This window comes from Malaclemys terrapin, chromosome 2 (assembly GCF_027887155.1).
Source record: "Malaclemys terrapin pileata isolate rMalTer1 chromosome 2, rMalTer1.hap1, whole genome shotgun sequence".
Lineage (NCBI taxonomy): Eukaryota > Metazoa > Chordata > Testudines > Emydidae > Malaclemys > Malaclemys terrapin.
This window is the reverse complement of record NC_071506.1, coordinates 55260764-55282261: the sequence shown is the minus strand read 5'-3', so window position 1 is coordinate 55282261 and position 21498 is coordinate 55260764. Positions and strand designations below refer to the sequence as shown.

The 21498-nt window shown below is 45.5% G+C and overlaps 1 protein-coding gene across 1 annotated transcript in view; it reads left to right on the top strand.

The window, feature by feature from the left end:
• The first annotated feature begins 1687 nt into the window (after positions 1-1687).
• Positions 1688-21498, top strand: part of CRISPLD1 (cysteine rich secretory protein LCCL domain containing 1) — a 59686-nt gene continuing 39875 nt past the window's right edge. The window contains 2 exon segments of the mRNA XM_054021030.1: positions 1688-2006; positions 3383-3705. Of these exon segments, the coding sequence (XP_053877005.1) occupies positions 3448-3705 (258 nt within the window). The 5' untranslated portion in view covers positions 1688-2006; positions 3383-3447.

Here is a 21498-nt window from a genome sequence, read left to right as displayed (position 1 = left end):
CCCTGAGGAGGGAGTCCCCGACCACCACCACCCTCCTCCTCCTCTTGGGAGTGGTGGTCGTGGAACCCCCATCCCTAGGACAGTGCATCTTTTGCCTTCCAATCGGTGGAGTCTCCTTCTGCTCCCTTCCCTCAAATGGGTCATCTAGTCCTCTCTCCGCATTAGTACCTGTAGAGAGAACATGGAAATGATTGCTCACCTGTATCTCCATTGCTGGTGCATGGACGCTCCTCTTTCTCCTTCTGGAGGTCACATGCTGCCAAACCTCTTCACAATCCTTCTGTCCCTGCTGCGCCTGCTCTGAATCTTCAGAACATTGTGGCCGTAGAAGCATCTCCTGACGTCTATCCAGGAAATCTTCATTTTCCCTCATGCAACGCAGAGTCGATACTCGTTTCTCCAGCCCTCGAACCTTCTCTTCCAATATGGAGACCAGCTTGCACTTTGTACAGACAAAGTCGCTTCTGTCCAACACCTGGATCCAGATGGATATTGGCAATTGTTTGCCTCAAACCCCAAACTGTACAATCTAAGTAGATAATAACTTTAGCTGCTCCTGTTTCAGTGGAGAAATCTGTATGTACTCTGATGGATCCCAGATCAACAGCACTGAAAAAAACTCACATAGCTGGTGGATCCTGCCAATTTTTAACCTCAATCCCTTAACTTGTGTTGTCTATATAGTGTGTGTGTGTATATTTATATATATAAATATATATATATATATAAAATTCCTAGGGCACCGAAAAACTCAGACCCTGCTGCAAACTGGGGCAGCAGTACCAATGGATAAATGTACCCGGCACAAAGTCAGCTGGATCCTACCGTTTTTTGGACCCAAGCACCTAATTCATCAAAATAGATAACATGTTACCATTCCCGACTTGGCTAGAAAAATCCAGGCTCTGACAAAGCTCCGTGTAAGAACAATGCAAAACCACCTATTTAACAGCTAAGTCTTGCTGCATTCAGCACCCTTTTGGGTGATAAACTTCAAAATTCTACTGCGGGGAGATCAAGTGCAGCTGCTCCTACTCTATCTGGTCCCTGATAACTGGATGGATCCAGCAGGTTCCATGTGTTGGATCTGAGTTTTTGCAGTGCTGCTGTGCCCTAGGCCAGTTTTTGTTGTTGGGTTTTGTTGTTGTTGCAGTTGGACCCGCCATCCCTTTAGCTGTTAGGTTAAACTGTAGGGACCGATGGGGCAACATTTGGCTGGATCCAGGGGTTTGACTTGGGTTTTTCCAGGACGCATGTGCTAGGATCTAGAATGCTTTGCTGCAGTTGGAGCCGCATTTGTCTTGACCTGATTTGAGGTTTTTAAGATTTGGAGCTTCACGGCCAAAACTTGGCTGGATGCAGCTGCAGGATCTGGGGTTTTAACGCGCCCTTGCTGCGGCTCTGGATTTGCTTGGTCCAGTGAGGACCTTTGTTCTCTATTCTGATGGTACAATTTGGGGCTAAACAATCTGCAGGACGGAGGCAGGTAGCTGAAGCTCAGAGGGAGACAGCTTTTCCCTCTGCAGGCAAGGTTTGAGCGGCGCTAACAGAGCCCCTTTCCGAGTCTCCTAGCGGTGCTGGCCTGCCGGGCGGGATGCTGGTGGGGCGGGGTGGCCAGGGCACGTCACTGGGGGCGCGCTCTAGGCCCGGGATAAATGGCTGGGAGCAAAGGGGAAACAAGCGCTGAGCTCCTGGCACGGGCAGCTGCAGGAAGCAGGAGGGGGCCTTCGAGAGGCCGGAGCGAGCGCGGGAAGGGGACTCCCACGTCCAGAGCGGAGGGCAGGGAAAGGGTCTGCGCTGAGGGGCTGGGACTGGTGCACAAACTTCTCGCAGAGTTTGCAGGCGCAGCCTCCAGCGCGCCCCGGCTCCTGCTCAGCTGCCCAGGCAAATCCGGCGCGTCTCCCGGCTCTGCGAGGCGGGGAGGAGACGCGGGCGCGCGGCGGACCGAACTCGGCTGTGGCTGGGTGGCTGCAGCCTGGACCTGGGTGTCCGAAAGGCCGGGAGAGGTAAGGGCTTGGCTCAGCCTCGCTTGGGAACGGCTCCGCGCCTTTCAGCCCTGACTCCCGCAACAATCAGCAGCGCCCCAGCGGCGACCCTGCGCCCCCCACCCTGACCTGCGGTTCTTCCCACGCACGAGTCGGGGACTTCCCGGGGAGACCCAGCTCCCCGCCTGGCTTTTTGTCCAGTTCGCCTCGCCTTCCCAGCCGGGGCCGTGTAACAAAGGGCCTGAGGAGGGAGGAGCAGGGGGAGAGCTCCAGGTCTGACCTGCTGGAAGATTTAACTCTCCGCAGAGTTGTTGCCCCATCGCGCGCTCACAGGACGCGTGCTGCTGAGAAGCAACTTTGGGGCAGCAGCAGTTGATTTGTCCTTAGAAGCCGGGCGGGTGTGTGGTTGAAATGCAGCCCAGGGAAGGCAGATGGATGGCGATATATTCATAGGAACGGGAGCCAAAAAGCCAGACTTTCTCATTTCAGCATCTTTATTTAATGTCTAACAGGTGTGGAAAGTGCAATTTGGCCCAGTAGAATAATACGATATATCTTCCCTATTGGAACATTGGGTATACTGGGCACCTAGGCAGCTTCTCTGTGCATTTTCTTCAAGATGCCAAATGTTCCTTTCCCCGTCTACCCTCCACAGCTAGGTCGATAACTGGAGTGCTAGGGGATTGGTGTTACAGTGTTAATATATTTTGAATTGGGATGAGGGAGCGACTGTAGATAGAGAGCACTGCAGCTTTCCAAACGGTAAACCTTCAAGCAGTAGCAGGCATCAGAAGAACATTCTTGATGGGAGAGCTGCATTTTAAAACCTTTTCTTAAAATAATTCGTCACTTTTGTTCTGCAAGCATAATAAATAAACCCTGTTTGACTAACAGGTTTTAATAATCTAAGTTTTGTTGTTAAGTTTGGAGACTCAAAATATTTTTAAATCATAAAACAAAAGCTTTGATAGTTCTGATTTTTTTAAAGCATATTTCACATTCTTTTTTGGGGTTGTTTTCATTTTGGGAGTTGCTGCAAGCCCCTTTAGCTTGAAAACCACTATATTTATACATAGGGATATTATAAGAGGACCTAATTCATTTAATCATCTAATTTAGATTGCTTAAAGGCACTATCAGATGAAGGCAGTTTATGAAAAAATTCCTTTTATTTATGCAGACTCTTAAGTGTACTTTACATAACTACCTGAATGATCTTCAATTCATGAGGTCAAAGCCACACTGTAAAGGATGGGTGTCTATGTTCTCTGGCATCCCTAAAAACCACACTGGCACACTCCCCTCCCAACTACAGTTTGACTTTTGTTATTTAACAGATTAATTCAGGCCAACACTTTAACCTCAGAATCACTTTACTCTCTCTTATGCCTTTGCAGCCAACAGACCTGGAAGAAAGATTTTGTCCTGGAATTAACCCTGGGGAGTCTTGAGGTCATTCATCATGAAGTGTGTAGCACAGGAATGGCTCAGAGTAACTGCCTTGCTATTCATAGCTCAAACAGTTTCTGCAATGGTTCTTCCCAATGGTACATTATTAGAGGAACTTTTGGAAAAGTACATGGACGAGGATGGTGAGTGGTGGATCGCCAAGCAAAGAGGGAAAAGGGCTATCACAGACAGTGATATGCAAAGTATCTTGGATCTTCATAATAAATTACGGAGTCAGGTGTATCCACCAGCTTCCAATATGGAATATATGGTAAGGATAAATTGATAGTGGTGTCTAGAAAGAAATGTTAATGCAGTAGTTGCTGTCATTGTGTAAAATAGCATATTTTCAGTCATTGTTTCTTGATTTTTGTCTGTTTTAAAACATTGTTATAAAAGGATGAAATGCAACACTATCTTCAGGAGCTAAAAGATAAGCAGGGTGCTAAACTAGAAACATTGCATTGCAAAATAACACAGGTTCTTCCTAGCTCCTAAACTGGTATATTTCTATGTTTAATATATTAGTATGTGATAATTTCCCTTAGTTTTGGGCCTATTTATTTATTTTGCCTCAGTGTATATTTGGTATTTGTTGAACCTAAAGCTTTCACTTTTCTTAACTTCTGTGGTGTGTTGTTGTGTGTGGGTTTTTTTTTTTAATAGGATAATTTAGGTTTCACTATGACTAGGGCCCTACCAAATTCAGGGTCCATTTTGGTCAATTTCTAGCTCATAGGATTTTAAAAATAGTCAATTTCATGGTTTCAGATGTTTATATCTGAATTTCAGGGTGTTGTAATTGTGGGGGTCCTGACCCAAAGGGAGGCCATGGAGAGGTGGGGGGTAGCCACAAGGCCATTGTGGGGGGGGTTGTGGGATTGCCACCCTTTATTTCTGTGCTGCTGCTGGTAGGGATGCTGCTATCAGAGCTGGGCAGCCGGAGAGCAGTGGCTGCTGGCTGGGTGCGCAGCTCTAAAGCGAGCATCACCGCCAGAAGCAGTGCAGAAGTGAGGGTCACAGGGCATGGGGAGTTGGTTACCATATGTTCCAGTTTTCCTGGCAGCCTCCTGTCAGAGTCCAGGGCTGACAGCCACCCTCACTTCTGCGCTGCCTTTAGAGCTGGGCTCCCAGCCAGCAGCTGCGGAGCTTCCTGCAGCCTGGGGAGGTTCCCAGAGATGGGGCTTCATGAGTGGCCCCTGCATGGGAAGAGGAAGTCCCATCCTTAATCAGCTTGGGCCGGGATTAGCAGCTGGAGCCTGGTGCACGGTAGGAGCCCCCGGCTGGGGCACTCACAGCCCTGCCCTTGTGCTCCAATAGCCAGATTTTTGTGGTCCATGACACATTTTTCACAGCCAGGAAATTGGTAGGGCCCTATTTATGATCCTACTAACTTATTGGAGCACATTGGGAATACTAAAATTCTATCCTTGGAACTCCTCAAAAGGCCAGTGGCCTGACAAGAATGGGGCAATTGTATTACTCTTACATCTGCAGAAAAATTAAAACTTTTGTCACAATGTTCATGTTTTATTTTTCTGACTATACAAATATCAAGGAGATTGCATTATTATAGGCAGGGCTGATTGCACCCCTTTTACTAAGGTTGCCCAACAGTTCCCATCATAAGATCCTGTTTCAGTTGCTTATAATTTAGCCAAACTTGAACTGCTCAGGCTGAAATTTTCCATGCCAGGTATCTGCCACAGGCTAGTGGGTTTTTTGTTAATTTCAGCCACAACAGTTCAGCCATATGCAAAAATGAGGCTAGGAAAAAATGTTTAGTTCTTGCTAGAAAATTCTGATGACCATTGAAAAGCATGCTTTCAAACAGGAAATTGTTAAGGCAGTGCTTTTGTTATCCATGTGAAATCCACCCAAGTTTAAGACCAGTTAGAAGCCTTTGAAAAAAATCTCAGTTTGCACATGCTCAGTAGAGACTTCTTAGAACTTTAGCAGCTAAAGTTCCTGACAATTCTATTTGTGCTGAACATTCTCCAGCGCGGGGCTGAGCAGGCCCTACTGTGGGCCAGGTTTGGGCATCTGAATTGAAAGCAGGAAGACAATTTCGTCTTTGCTGTCAATGACCCCAGTGCTGGGCTCAGGCCTGGAGGAAGAACCTTCCTTATTTGAATGCAGAGGGAACAATAGGCGGACCTGTGCAGGGTGGGGTGAGGTAGATGGGACAAGAAGTTGAGAGAGGGATTGAGACTGGGACTAGAGGCTAGTTGGTGGTGGGGCAGGAGGAACTGGGACTTGACAGGAAGACTGGGACTGACTCACCAGGCAAAGAAATTGGAAGGCAGGAAAGGAAACAGGTGAGGGAAGATACTGGATGAGGAACCTTGGCAGGAGACTGGAACTGGTTGGTTAAATAAACTGTGACAATGAAGTGGTGGGATAGATGTAGGTGGATGCTGTGGTTGGATCAAGAGCCCCAAGAAGGAGTTTGGAACAGGGAGGTATTGAAGATAGGGAATGTGGGTGGGAGGTAGCTGGAGGCCAGGGTGGGGGAAAAGAAACAGATTGGATGAGGAGTCAGGAAATGGGGACCTGAAACTTACTCAACAAGGAGACTTGGGACATGGTGCTAGGGGTGGGAGGGAACTAGGACTGGTTAGTCAAGAAGACTGAGACTAGGAAATTGGGGGAGACTGGGATAGAGAGTCAAGAGTGCTGAGACTAGGACTGGGTGGGCCAGGAGGCTGGGACTGGGATGGAAAAAAATTTGAAGAGTAGAGACTGGGACAAGGAGAATGGGACTGGGATGTGGTGCCAGGGATGGGGAAGATATAGGAATGGGTCAGCAGGGCTTTGGAGCTGTGCTCTGGCTCCACTCCAGCTCCAGGCAAAAACCTGCAGTTCCCCTGCTCTGGAGCTGCTCCGGGCTCGGCTCCAAAGCCCGGGTCAGGGACAGGTTGGGAAGGAAGTAATGGAAGAGGTTATGCTGGAGTGAAATGGACAGAGTCTGTTCCCACTAGAACACACTTCCCCCCAAGAGCCTGGAATGGAACCCAGGTTTCCTGAGTCTCATCTATCCTTTCTCTGCTATCCACAAATATTTGTGAAACCCACTGGCAAAGCCTCTCATCCTCCTCTAGTGTTGGCCCACTTAGAGGGTAACAACTTACTACTGCTATCACTTACTCTGTTAGCTCAAGTGCCAGAGGTGCGTGTAGTGGATATAAAGGTTCCAATCCTGCTGATGACCCACGTGGGTGTCAATATAATGCTACATAGTGAGGTTTCTGATTTTTCAGTTTGCTTTTTTCATAACCTAGGAAATTACAAACAAAAAACAATGTTAAAAGAAAATAAGGTTGCAAAGTGAAGCAAACACTCAAAAGTTAGGAAATGCTATAATTAAGGTTAATTACCTTCTCCACTTGTAAAGTAACTCCCTTCTCTTCATGTGCCAATATATATTTATGCCTGTATCTGTTATTTTCACTCCATGCATCTGAAGTGGGGTTTTTTACCTATGAAAGCTTATGCCCAAATAAATCTGTTAGTCTTTAAGGTGCCACCGGACTTCTTGTTGTTTTTGTGGATACAGACTAACACAGCTACCCCTCTGATATAATTAAGATTGCCTATGCAACCTTAATGCCAACCCTTGTGTGTATGTGTTACGATACAGTCTTTAATTATATGGTCAAATACTAACTTTTCTACAGGACCACTGCCTAATTCACTGGCCAGGATGGATTTGCTCATAGATTATAAGGCCAGAAGGGACCACTGTGATCATTTAGTTTGATCTCCTGTGTAATACTAATATGTCTTCCCCAAATTAATTCCTATTTGAACTAGAGCATATTTTTCTAGAAAAAACATCTTAACCAGGGTTGTTTAGTGTGGGACATTGTTGTCTGTAGGCATCCCTGCTTTGTGTTGTCCAAGTTGGAAAGCATATAATGAAAGAGACAGGAGATAGCAGGAAGAGAAAGGATAGTCTCGTGGTTAGGGCAGTTGAATACAGTATACCCAGGCGAACTGAATTCTGTCCCTGCCCTTTAGACAGGTTTCCTGTATGATTCTGAGCAAGGCATTTAAACCAAACTCTTATAGCGGTCACTAATTGTGTTTTCCTCATTTTCTGGGTGCCTGACTTGACACCATGGGGTCTGATTCGTGGAAGTGTTGGGTACTCACAGTGCAATGGAAGTCCATGGGACCTATGTTTTGAACAAACAATGTTATATAATGTTAAGTACTCTGAAAAATCAGAGCCTGTGTGTCTCAAATTGGGCACCCAAACTTAGTGAACACTTCTGAAATTAATCTTTATATGCCTCAGTTCCCCATCTGTACAATAGAGAAAATACCACCTCTCAGCGGTGTTGTGACAATAAATGCTCAAAATGAGTTAGGCTCCTAACTTCTATTTAGGCTTCTCACGTCCACTGATTTCAGTAAAAGTTAGGCTCAAATTCCTTTTGAGCATTCAGCCCTTAGATAGTATAGTGATGAGCAGGACCATCCCTAGGGTGGTGCGGGGCCCGGGATAACCCCCAATTCTGGCCCAGGCCCCACCCCCACTCCACCCCTTCTCCAAAGTCCCTGCCCCTGCTCTGCCCCCACCCCTATCCTGCCTCTTTCCAGCCTCCGCCCACTCCCCCGAGCGATGCCAGGAGCCAGGCAATCGGAGCAGGCTGGGGCTGGGTTGTTTGTTGCTGCTGGCACCAGGCCCCCCCGCTAACCACCAAGGCTGCCCTGGACCTAGTGTCCCAAAGCATGGGGGCCCCCCAAAGCGCAGGGTCCGGGGCAGTTGCCCCGGTCTGTCCTATGGACAGGATGGCTCTGGTGATGAGCAGCAGAGAAAAGCTTGAGGAAATTAATAATGCCATCTCCAGAGCAGAGTTGAATTAAGTGCATTACGTAAAGCACGGGAGTACATACTGAAGAAAAATATGAATACAAAGACTTGGATAGCTGTTTATTATTTGAATTCCGTCCATTCTGTGCACTGAATGACGCCAGGGCCCTGTGGAAAAAATCGTATGTGATCATGTAATGACTGTATTGTAAGGCATAAACATCTAGTGTTGCACAGGCAATCTTAATTCTGGTATTATTCTGGGGGGGGGGAAGAGGGGAGTAGGTAATATAGTATATAAGAGAACTAAATGCTGAGACCATCAGTACACATTTTCATGGTCCAAGACACACTTTAGTAATAGAAAAGAGCAATTTTTCTTAAAGAAATATTGCCTTTCAAAATAAGGAATAGCCACTTGCAGAATGTCTGGTTTTAGGAGTTGTATGGTCCTATGATTTCTGGATCTGGGTTTCAAAACTAAGATTAAAGTAGGCAAGATTTGTTGGCTGCTTTTAGATATTGTTAGCATTACAGTTGGGTGCTGGTTTATGACTGGGCTCCTAGATGTGCCTATAATACAAATAATAAATTGATGATAATAAAACTGCCTTGGCTGTTAATTGAAAAATAAAGGTGGGGGACCAAATTTTATACTCTGATTTGAAGCACAAGCAACAATAAAAAATGAATTGTAGAGACCCCATGCAGATTTTTATGCCCATTAAAAAAAATTCTGCTAGTATTTTACATTAGGAACATCAGGTCTTATTGAAAGTTGAGCTGCACCGTTCCTTAGTAGCCCTAAGCTGTGGAGGAAGAAAGGCTCTTTCTTTAACAGAGAAAGCTTTTATCCTAAAACTTTGTCAAATTTGACAGGAGTTGAGCAGGATTTAATAAAAACAAAAGGGTGAAAAAAAAATCTAAGTTTAAAAGGTTCTCCTATTCTCTTGTGTGCTCCCTGAGTGGAGTGGGGTAGGGAGAAGAATCCTGTGCTTCCCTACCCTCCCTTTGATATTCCCAAGGGGAGTGTATCCAGGTTGCTGGGACTACAAAGTATAGCTGGCTGTAGCGGGGTGGTAACCCCGCTCTGGTCCAGAGGGGGCTGTGGCTGGAGAAAGCAGCTTTTAGGCTGAGCTGATTGGGGGAAGTGGCTGCAGCTGGGGCCACGCCCCAAACAGACTCAGCTGGCCTTATAAAGGCCAGGGCAGCCAGAAGCTCAGCAGTCCACATTCACTCACTCACCCCCTCCCCCCCCGCCTCCCCAAGAGCCTGGCTGCAGGGAACTAGAGCAGAGTACCTGGGTGGAGCAGGGCTGGGGAAAGGCTGAGGAGCTGGGGAGCTCCAGCCTGGAAAGCCCCAGACTGCGGCCTAGTGTTAGGCCAGGAGGTACTAGGGGTTGCAGAGGGCAGCCCGGAGATAGGCAAGGTTGGGTTTGGGCCTGCTGCCTTGGCCTGTGATGAGTAGGCTGATACTGCAGTCTGCCCCAGGGAGTGGGACTAGATAGTGACTGGCAGCAGCTGGATACTGAGGCAAGGTAGGGTTAGTGGGTGGGGTTCCCCTGGGAGGGGAGACCTAGCAGTGTGGGTACTGCAAGGGCACAGCACCCTGGACAAGGGGCACCGGGGTCCTGGGAGGGACATGGGGCCCAGAAGTAGAGCAAGGCAGATCACCAGCCTGCAGGGGGCGCTCTGGAGGCTGGGTCGAGCTAATTCCCCAAGAGACCAGCAGGAGGCGCCACAGGAGGCGCTCGTGTTACACTGGCCCTTACTTGAGATGTGCATGGGAGAGACTTCTTACACCCTCTGTTCTTTGGCAGTAGCCAATATAAAGATTCAGGAGGCAGACAGAGGGAAAGAATAATAAAATAAATGAACAATCATGCATGATTTCCCGATGACATTACAATGACTGGATTTTGATTTTTGCCTCAGCCTGTGATGTTGATTTGCAATGACGCAATGTCAACTGTATATGATGATGTTACACTATAATACCCCTGTGAGAATTTTGTGCCACTGCGCAATACAGAATTCTGCAGTAATGTTGGGCTGGGCCTGCAGAATTTTCTCTTCCTCCCCTCCACACCCCCATTGGACTGCAGAGATGTTGGCTGCCACTAGGAGTCACTGGACCCAGCAAAGCCCAGCTCGCAAATAGACAAGGCCAGTGAGGTGGGAGAGGGAGGAATCTTGAGGATTCCCAGGACTCCCTGGAGGAAGGATGCTGCAGTGTGCAGGAAACTCTGTGGAAACCTTGGGCTCTAAGAGGGTAGGGTCTATGAGTGTCTGGGCCAGGGGCCCTGCAGCTGGCCTCTGGGGGATAGGGGATTTGAGTGTCTGGCCCCCTGGCTGGGCTCTGTTGGGGAAGGGGCAGAGAAGCAGGAACTGGGTTGTCATGGGGGTTTCTTTAACTTTCTACTCCTGGGGGAATTTGTGTCTATACTGTTGATTAAATTTGGAGGAGAAATAAAATAGTAATAGATGTACCCACCAAGATCTGCAACAAGATCTGGCAGACTGGTGAGTGGCCCTCCATCTGGACACAGTCACTAACCATCACTCTGCTAAAGAAAGGCAACCTGCAATTGTCAAAATTACCAGACCATAAGCTTAATTAGCCATCCCAGCAAAGTGATGTTGAAAGTCATATTGAACAAATTGACGCAGCAAGCGTAGAATATCATCACTGGAGAACACCAAAAGCCAGCCTGCTGGAAGAAGTACCACAGAACAGATTTTCAGCCTTTGTGTTCTATGTGAGAAGTACTTACAACACCAGCAGGACATCTACCACATCATTGTTGACTTTAAGAAGGCATTTGACAGAGTATGGCATGAAGCTCTCTGGGCAACCATGAAGAAGTACAATGTTGGTTGTGAGCTTATTCTTACCATTAAACAATTGTATGTTAAGGCCAGCAGTGCAGTTCTCGTCAATGGCACAACAGGAATGGTTTTGCACCACTGTTGGAGTCCGGCAAGGCTGCCTTGTTTTGCGCACACTGTTCAACATCTACTTGGAGCACATAATGACTGATGCCCTAGAAGATCACACATGCACAGTCAGCACTTGGGGGGGTGAACAATCTCAAATCTTCGGTTCACTGAGGACATTGATGGCCTAGCAGGCAGCAAAGATGAACTTGGCAACCTTGTGAAACGATTGGATGAAACCTCCGCAAAATGGCATGCAAATCAGTGCAGAGAAAACCAAACTGATAAACATGATGGGATCAGCTCACATATCATGGTCAGTGGACAAGAGCTGGAGACAGTGGAACAGTTCAAGTATTTGGGGGCAATCATCACTGATAAAGGATCCAAGGCAGAAATTCAGGCAAGAACTGCGCAAACAGCAGCACTGGCAAAGCTAAAGCCAATTTGGAGGAATAAGAACATCTCCCTAGAATCCAAACTGAAACTGCTGCATGCATTGGTCATCTCCATTTTTCTGTATGCATGCAGAACTTGAACAGAAAATACAGGTAGTAGAGATGAGATACTTTGGTTAAATCCTGGGCATCTCCTACTTCAACCATGTCACTAATGAAGAGGTCCACAACATAATCACCCAATGCGCTGGGTCATATGAAGACCTCCTGATGACCGTGAAGAAGCACAAGCTGAAGTGGTACGGCCATGTAACAAGATCATCTGGCCTATCCAAGATCATCCTCCAAGGGACAGTTCAGGGAAAGAGGAGAAGAGGTAGACAGAAGAAGAGTGGACAGGAGTGGACTTCGGGGAGACTTGAGCACTGACACACAATCGTCAGGGGTGGAGACAATTGGTTGGTTGCTCATCAATGATGGTTCCCCCAACGACCAATGCGGTTATGGGACTTGATGATGATATTGATACAGACATACTTGCTGATAGGTATTTTGAAATAAATTTCCAAAATAATTGAAACTGGTGTGATTATATAGTGTTGACAAAATTTGCAGAATTTTATAGACTTAAAATTTTTGGCATAGAATTCCCCCCAGGAGTAACTGTAATTATGATATGATATGGCTCTTGGAGATTCCACTGCATCTGTTGGTGTTTATGGCTGGCTACTAATTATTTAGACCCTGATATTTTATAAAATAAGCTTTCACTTTAAATCCTAGTTTTCTTTTTTGCTATGAACCTTACCTTTCCTGTCATGTACAGAAAAGTTTTAGTCCAGAAATGTATCAAATCACAAGCTACCATAAGATCTGTATTAGCACTAGCTGTGTATAGTTACATTGCTTCTTTTTTTACAGGACACTCTCTTGAACAGTAAGGCAGTTTTTGAACCCACCCTCAAATAGTTATTCACGTGAACCCCACCCACAATGTGACAGCAGTAGAATCAATACATCACTTTAGGTTATGAGAGAGTCATAACATGCATTATGAAAATACTACATTCAAGGGAAATGTACATATGTTATGTAAATGTAGGCCCGTATTCTGCCTTCCATTGTACAAGTATGCTACTGCAAGAAGCATGAATAAGGAGCTTATCCTCTTCTTGTTCCCCACTGCCCCCTTGTGCACCTGTGCAGGAGGAGCAGGTCAGGTCTCACTAGCACTCAAGGAAGCACAACGAGGAAACAACTCTGCTTTCTGACTGTCTACACCCTCTGAGGAGCAGCATGTGTTGTGTAATGTGCTCCATTCAGCCTCTAGCAGTTACTCTGGTGTGTAGCATATACTAATCTAAGGTGTTTGCTAATCTGTTTTAAAAACATGCAGATTTTTAAAACTGTCATTTCCGATCCTGCACCCTTGAGTATGGTGTTTGCATTCTAGACTCTGCATTACTTCAATGGACACCTGATTTACTCTATAGTGAGTGTAGTTTTAAATATCTTGTTGAAGTTCATAGTGCAGGAGTACATGAGGCAATATGCTGTGTTTGTGGCTATATTCTTCATTTGGCATTTCACCATTTTTGAAAACCATTCATGGCCTTATAGACTCATCTGCCATGAATGGTATCCTTTAGCTAATTCAGTAAGTAGCATCAAAAGGACACTTAATCAAATAAACCATGGAAGTATTATAAATCAGAAAGGCCTGGTAGCCATATTTACATTTGTACTGTTTGGAAAATACAAGGAACTCTTTCTACAAGCTATTTACTCCTGTATTCCTAATAGGTGGTCGGGGAGCTCCATGTGCTGTTCCCGCCCTTGAGCGCTGGCTCCACAGCTCCCATTGGCCTGGAGCCCGCACCCCAGCTTCCTGTCCCAGCATGGAGCCCCCTCCTGCACCCAAACTCCCTCCCGGAGCCAAGACTGCTTCCCACACACCCAACCCCTTGCTTCAGACTTGAGCCCCCTCCTGCACCCCAATCCACAGACCTGAGCCCCTTCCTGCACCCACACTCCCTCTTATGCACCCTCATCTCCTACCCCAATTCTGAGCCCCCTCCCATACTCAGAACCCCTCAGCCCCAGCCCAGAAACCCATCTTGCACCACAAACCCCTCATCCCCAGCCCCACTCCAGAGCCCATACCTCCATCCAGAGCCCTCACCCCCTCCTGCACCCCAGCCTGGAGCCCCCTCCCACACTCCGAACCCCTCGGACCCAGCCCCACTCCAGAGTCCACACCTCCAGCCAAAGCCCTTTGCACTGTACAGGAGTTGGCCGGGGCTTGACCCACTCCGGGGCGGCGGGGAGCCACACCGACTCACTACCTGCTGGGGCTTGAGTGCTTTGTCTGGCTGCGGGGTCTTGCCCGACAGCCCTTGCAGTCCTGAAAGATACAGGAAGCCTGACCCCGGCTCAGGGCGAGCACCAGTGTTAGGTCAGGGCTTAGACCCTTAGTTAGGGTTGAGCAACAGTAAACAAAGTATTTAACCCAATCCCTAGGTCAGGGCGGGGCAACAAACACTGAGGCAGAGTTCAGGCCCTCAGGCAGGGCTGAGCCACAGTAATAGGCCTGAGCCTCAACAGGCCTGGGAGAGGAGGAGACTGCTACCCACAGGTTGGGTGGCAGGGGAGGACGCAGGCCCTCCCACTTCTCTGTGTCCCAGCCCGGGGACCTAGCAGCGGCAGAAGACCCGCTGCTTCGTCAGTGGGGATCCTGGCCGCACCACACTGACATCGGCTCTGGCAATGCTGCAGCTAGACTGGGGTCGGCTGCCCCCGGGCTACTTCCAGACTCCCCCTCTGGGCCTACCTGGGTGCTGGCATCGGCCTCGGGGGGGGGGGGGGGGAATCCTGGACCATGGGTTCATCGGGCCAGGGATCATTTGGCAAGTCCGGGAGCTCTTCCAGATAGGAGGTGCAGGGCAGGCCCGGCGGGTGCTTTGGGTAGTAGGCTCCGGTCAGGCCTGGCAGCTCATCAGGGTAGCGGGCGCAGGGCAGGCCTAGCGGCTCCTCGGGGTAGTGGGCGCAGGGCAGGCCCGGCGGCTCCTGGCGGTCACTCCGGGCCACGGAGGTTTCCCAGCCCCAAGCTAGGCTGGAGATGTCTGGCCTCTCTAGCTGCTGGAGCCAGACTGAGTTCTGGGGGCCCGGTTTTATACTTCCGGGTCGCCGCCTGACCCTCTGAGGGGCGGGCTCAAAACTCCCTAGCTCCGCCCACTCCAGCCTCCGGATAGGCTCTTCCCCTTCCGGGGCAGTGGGGAGCCAAGCCCAGAGCCCCCTCCCACACTCTGAACCCCTCAGCTCCATCCCAGAGCCCATTCCTGCTCCCCAAATCCCTCATCCCCAGCCTCATCCCAGAGCTTGCACCCCCAGCCAGAGCTCTCTACCCCCCAACCTCCAGCTGCAGGCCAGTGAAAATGAGTGAGTGACAGTGGGGGAGAGCGAGCGAGGGTGAACGGTGGAGAGAGAGGTGGGGTGGGGCCTCAGAGAAGGAGCAGGGCAAGGGGTGGGGCAAGGCTGTTCGTTTTTCTGCTACCAGAAAGTTGCCAACCCTAATTCCTAAACAACTGTGTAAGACCACAAAAATGGTTTCCACAAATAAAACCTTCCAAAGGCATCTTTAGCATGAGTTAGCCATGAATTCTGTTTTTAAACTTGCCTCCTCCCATGTATTCCTGCATTTGCCAGAAGTAGGTATCTTTTCTGGAATAAAAAGAACTACGTGAATTAAGTATAGTTCACATAAGACCCTCATTCCAATATTGTACTGCTGCATAATTAAGTTCTCAACACTATTTAATTCTATTATAAGTAGTCCCTTTAATGCAATTTTGAATTTCTTGGCACTTTGCCATTTTTTGAGAGTACTATGTTTTGTATTTACCGTAACAGTTGAAGGTAGGTTTTATTTATTTAGTCTTCCTATATAAATTACCATAAATCTATAACTTAAGAATTTTTAAAATATGTTTTATTTCACAAACCTGGGGAAGGAGATAAAATCAATGACACTTTTTTTTTTTTTTTTGCCTCAGACCCAGTTCTATTTTCAGATGTAGCCTTATGGTATTGGCAACTATACATGTGTATATGAATGCAGCATTTGATCCTGATTTTGTTTATTTGTCACAGAAAATGAAAAAATAAATAATTAACATCTACAGAACTATACTCTTTTCTGCCCACACAGGATATAAAAGAATTATGCACATTTATTATTAATTTGTATTGTAGTAGTGTCTATTTGGTCCTCTGTGGGTCACGTCATTCTGGTGGCTTTTCATAATGGTAAGTGATTACATTGACAATGCTGACACAATGCTGTCCCTTTCAAGACTGTGGCTGACCCATGGCTTTCACGGAGCCTCACGTTTCAGAGCCAAGAAGCCTTACCACACCATCTCATAGTTACCACCTGAGGCCTGGCCCCTTAGAAGAAGAGAATTCAAAGATGGCCATTTGATATTTTGTGGTTCTTGAAAGTCCCACATTTGGGGCCAAATGCTTGCTCAAGTTTTCTGTTTTTACTTAATCCCTACTCAGGCAAATTCCCCTTGAAGTTAAGAATACAGCATAATACAAAACTTTGGGTGATGCTGACTCATTGCTACACAAAGCCGTTCTGTGAATGTGATGGTAAGCTGTTATTCAGCCCACCAACCTGTTGGCAGGCTGAGATCATGGCTAAAGACCTTACCCGGACACCATAAGGTTCTTTTGGACCACAGGGTCTATATAAGTCTGGATCCAGTAGTCCCATCCTCCCTACCCATTCCTGTCAGCCCCATCTATGGTAAACTATTTATCAGCCCCATTTTACGGCACACTCCAGTTACAGAGTCAGTATGGGTATGTCTATACTACCTGCCAGATTGGCGGGCAGTGATCAATCCAGCAGGGATCAATTTATTGTGTCTAGTCTAGATGCGATAAATCGATCCCTGAGCGTTCTCCCGTCGACTCCTGTACTCCAGCGCTGCAAAAGGCGCAGGCAGAGTCAATGGGGGAGCGGCAGCAGTTGACTCACCATGGTGAAGACATCACGGTAAGTCGATTTAAGTACGTCAACTTCAGCTACATTATTCACGTAGCTGAAGTTGCATAACTTAGATTGATTTCTCCTCCCCTCCCTTCCCCCCCAGTTTAGACCAGGAATATGTGTGGTGGAGCCAGTCTCTGTCGGTGTATTGTGAAGAACTAAAAGGGGGCTTAGAAAGTGTACAAGGACTTTCACTGGCCTTCCACACTTTGGTGAATTTCTCCATTCTGTGCATCAATGCCCATATTTAAGTTCCTAGGCCTTTCTGAAACATCTCTGGCATGTCTGGTTTTTTTGTCATCTTGTCAGTTTTTCCAAAGCTTCACAGGGACACTTGAAAAAACACAATTCCCATTCCTTTAGTGCTGAGAACTATAGTCTGTGGAATCCTTTAAGTGGCTGGAGGGCACTTAAAAAAACAACCTAGCTCCCTTTTCAGAGCGAACTTGTCTGCTTCCTTTCCGGCTTTCCACTTTCCTGCTTCACTTCAAAGCCTGGTGGAAGTGCTTCAGCTTCTTTGCCCAGTGCTAAGAGGCTACTGACGCTGCCTCAAAGAATACTGTGACGTTGACTTGTCCTCTTATTCTATCTGGCATTTTTCAGCAAAAGATTCTGCAGCTTGAAAGTGGCCCAGTGAACAAGTGGGTAAGTCCATGTTATGACTTTGATGTAATGCCAGTAGCAACTAAGTGGCTCCAGCAACAGAAGCTGGAAGTGGGAAAGCAGCAGATTGGTTTACTGTTTCAAAATTTAAAAGAGCTTTACCGAAATAAAAATTACAAAAGTAGGAGGGATGCAATTCATCTGTCATTTTTATTTTGCTGTCAGAGAATTTCTTCACCACTGTTAGCCAAATTATTAATTTGCAGTAGCAGAACATAGAGCTTAAGCAGTAAAATCTATAGTGAAGACAGAAAGAATTGTTAATTTACACTGAGTAACTCTAACATGTCTTCTCCATGTTATCCGACTGGGAATCTGATTTAATTTAAGATTTGTTTATTGAGAAACATTGACTGAAACTCTCCTGAATACTATGTAGATGACAGGTCAAATTCATCCAAAAAGAGGTGCCATCAACCCTTGATTTTACATGAAGCAAAGTAGCTTGTGAGGCCAAAAGTCACTCTTAAAAGAAAGCAGCTTTTGTCCGTAATGAGAACCCTTTTTTCATATTTTGTGAAAACAATACCATTTCGTAACATAAAATGAATTTACTTCAGTCATTATATCCAATTTTGGGGTGCATTTACAAGAAAGACAAGTATTCGTTAAATAGCTCACCATATTTGCCCTGGGTCCCATGTTGGCCTTCAAAATCAAAATGGCAAGCAACTCTCACTTGAAGACAGTGGCTCAACTCTGTTTTTTTATGGAAAATATTTAAGCAGATCTCTTACAGGGGTTCTAAATCATGTCTTATTACTCTGTCGTCCTTTCCAATATTCCATTTCTACTGCATTAAAATCAGATTCACAGGAGTCACCATTAAAAAGCTAATATTCATCAGACCATAGTATCTGAGACACTGCAATTACTTCCCGCAACACCGCTTGATATATTATATGGTAACAGTTGCTAAAAATTGGCTTGTAATGGTGGTAGGAGGTGATTAAAGGCATATTTAAGGCTCTGATCTTCACACAGGAGGATATATGTAAATATGAATAAGTTGTAATAGAAGTGGACTAAACAACTTTGTCGATAGAAGATGTTGGGAAATTAAGATTATCGCAGTTCTTTTGCTACTCCATAACATTATTGCTCTTAGAATATACAGTTAATTAGATGATTTTAAAATATTGTGGATTTTATCTAGTTTTAAAACAGCAACATTGACATTGCAGACAAGACACCTTAGAAATCTGAATATTTCAGCAAGATCTTAATATGTTTAGATTACACTAAAAATGAAATGTAATTCGTCATTTGTGCTGTTCTTATTTTTGTTTTTGACTCTTCTAACACCAAAACTGCAAACGCATGAAACTGCAATAAAGGGTTACTTCAGAAATTGGTGTGGTTTACTCAGTGTTCAGGAACAATATTTTTGGCTTCAGACCACTCTGCTGTTTCCAGGGAAAAGCCACAGTTTTTCCTGCTTTCTACTCTTTTCCAAAAGAGTAGCTGAAGCCTCTGGGTCTGTGCAGGGATCTTTTTAAAAAGTTTTATAAACATCAGTCTGTCACAACTGGAAGATGACAAAGTTCTTGCCACTTTCCTTCCAGTTAGTTTTCAGTGCTATAGTTGAAAATGGGTTCATACTTTCCTCAGTAAGGGAAAGTATAATAATGTCATCTATTCCCTCTTTTTTTACTATCCTAAATATGCTTGATTAATAATGGAACTGGTAGTCTTTAGGGTGGTATAGTTGTTTTTGTATTTGGAAGGAGGGTTATGTAATGGTTGGAGCAGAACTGGAGCATTTGATCTCAACTTCTGTCACTCTCTGTGTGGCCTTAAGTAAGACACTAAGTCCAAAGTTGTCATGGCTAAATTCAAGAGCTAGATCCATATTTAACTGTTTAAATAAGTGACCTGATTTTCAGAGGTACTGAGCATCACCACTTTCCACTGATTTCTTTCAGGTGCCTAAATATAAATTTAGATGTCTAACTTCAGTCATCTGCATTGGAGAATTTGACCTTAACTACTCATTGTGTCAGTGTACTCCTCTGTATTAAACAGTATAATAATTTTTACCTATATTGAAATGATATTGAGAGGATTAAGTGTCTGTAAAGTGCTTTGAGATCTTTGGATGGGATGTGCAATGAAATTCAACTTCTTATTATTACATGGAACATATAGTCATCATAAAGTGAGGCTCTGGGCACCTTGTCTTTCTTACTAGCATAATATGCTGGTGATTTTTATTTATTTTTGGCTTATTTGACCATGGTATTTTTCATCCAATATTTCATCCTTCCTTTTTTCCCTCTCTCAATGTAATTGGTCTTAAAGAATACAGTGGAAACTATTAAAACTTAAATACCATACTGTACCATGGTATTTTTGTTAAAACTCTACTCCCAATATTTAGAATGTATACTGCTGTGAGGTATTTATACCATGCCATGGTAAATGTTTACTTTCAGTGGTACTCACTGTACTTATTTCCATCTTTAGCAAGTTTAAATTTACTTCCATAGAATCACGGAAATGTAAGGCTGGAAGGACTTTGAGGTTATCATGTCCAGCCCCTGCGCTGAGGCAGGACTGAGTATTACACCTCTACCTCGATATAACGCTGTCCTCGGGAGCCAAAAAATCTTACCGCGTTATAGGTGAAACCGCATTATATCGAACTTGCTTTGATCCACCGTAGTGCGCAGCCCCGCCCCCCCGGAGCACTGCTTTACCGTGTTATATCCGAATTTGTGTTATATCGGGTTGTGTTATATGGGGGTAGAGGTGGATCTATACCATCCCTTATAGGTATTTGTCCAACCTGTTCTTAAAAACCTCCAGTGACAGGGATTTGGCTCCTTTGGAAGCCTGCTCCAGTGCTTAACAATTCTTATACACGTCTGCCCTGAGATAGATATAGAGAGATATTGATATAGATATATCTATCTATATAAAACGCGGTAAAGCAGCGCTCCGGAGGGGCGGGGCTGTGCACTCTGGCGGATCAAAACAAGTTCAATATAACGCGGTTTCACCTATAACGCGGTAAGATTTTTTTTTTTTTGGCTCCCGAGGAAAGCGTTATATCGGGGTAGAGGCGTAGTTAGAAAGCTTTTCCTAATATCTAATTTAAATCTCCCTTGCTGGAGATTTAAGCCCATTACTACTTGTTCTACCTTCAGTGGACATGAAGAACAATTGATCACATTCCTCTTTTAACAGCCCTTAATACAGTTGAGCACTTCTTTTCTCAAGACTAAACATGCCCCCCCCCCTTTTTTTTTTACCTTTCCTCATAGGTCAGGTTTTCTAAACCTTTGATCATTTTTGTTGCTCTCCTCTGGCCACTCCCTAGTTTGTCCACATCTTTCCTAAAGTGTGGTGCCCAGAATTAGACACAGTATTCCAGCTGAGGCCTCACGAGTGCTGAGTACAGTGGAAGAATTATCGCCTGTCTTTGATGCTCCTGTTAATGCATCCCAGAATGACATTAGCCTTTTTATTTCCTACTCTATCATGTTGTTGACTCAGATTCAATGTGTGATATGCTTTAGCCCCCAGATCCTTGTCAGTAGTACTGCCTACCCCATTATTCCCTATTTTGCAGTTGTGCATTTGATTGTTGATCCCTAAGTGTAGTACTTTGCACTTGTCTTTATTGAATTTCATCTGTAATTCCCTGGATCCCCTTTGTTTCCCTATTTAAAGATAGGTATTATGTTTGCCTTTCTCCAGTCCCCTGGGACTTCACCTGTCCTCCATGAGTTCTCAAAGACACTTGCTAATGGTTACTAGGTTGCTTCTGCTAGCTCCTCATTACCCTAGGGTGAATTTAATCAGGTTTTGCAGAGTTTAATACATCTAACTTACCTAAATATTCTTTAACCAATTTTTTCCTTATTTTGGCTTGTGTTCCTTTACCCTGGTTGTTAATATTAATAGAACTGAGTATCTGATCACCGTCTTTTTAGTGAAGACTGAAACAAAACAGGCATTAAACACCTCAGCCTTCAATACACTGCTTTATGCCTTTTTTCCCCTTACCCAGAGTATGTGAATTTCTGTCTAGCTATGTAAAATGTTATTTCAGTATTCTATCTCCCGCTAGAAAGTGCTTTGGGATTCTGTTTGAAGGTGTTACAAGGTAGAGAGATGCTGCACAGTTCTAGTGCATGAAAGATTAACTCAGATCCCTGCTTGTCACATGGGTGATCAAGGATGAGAG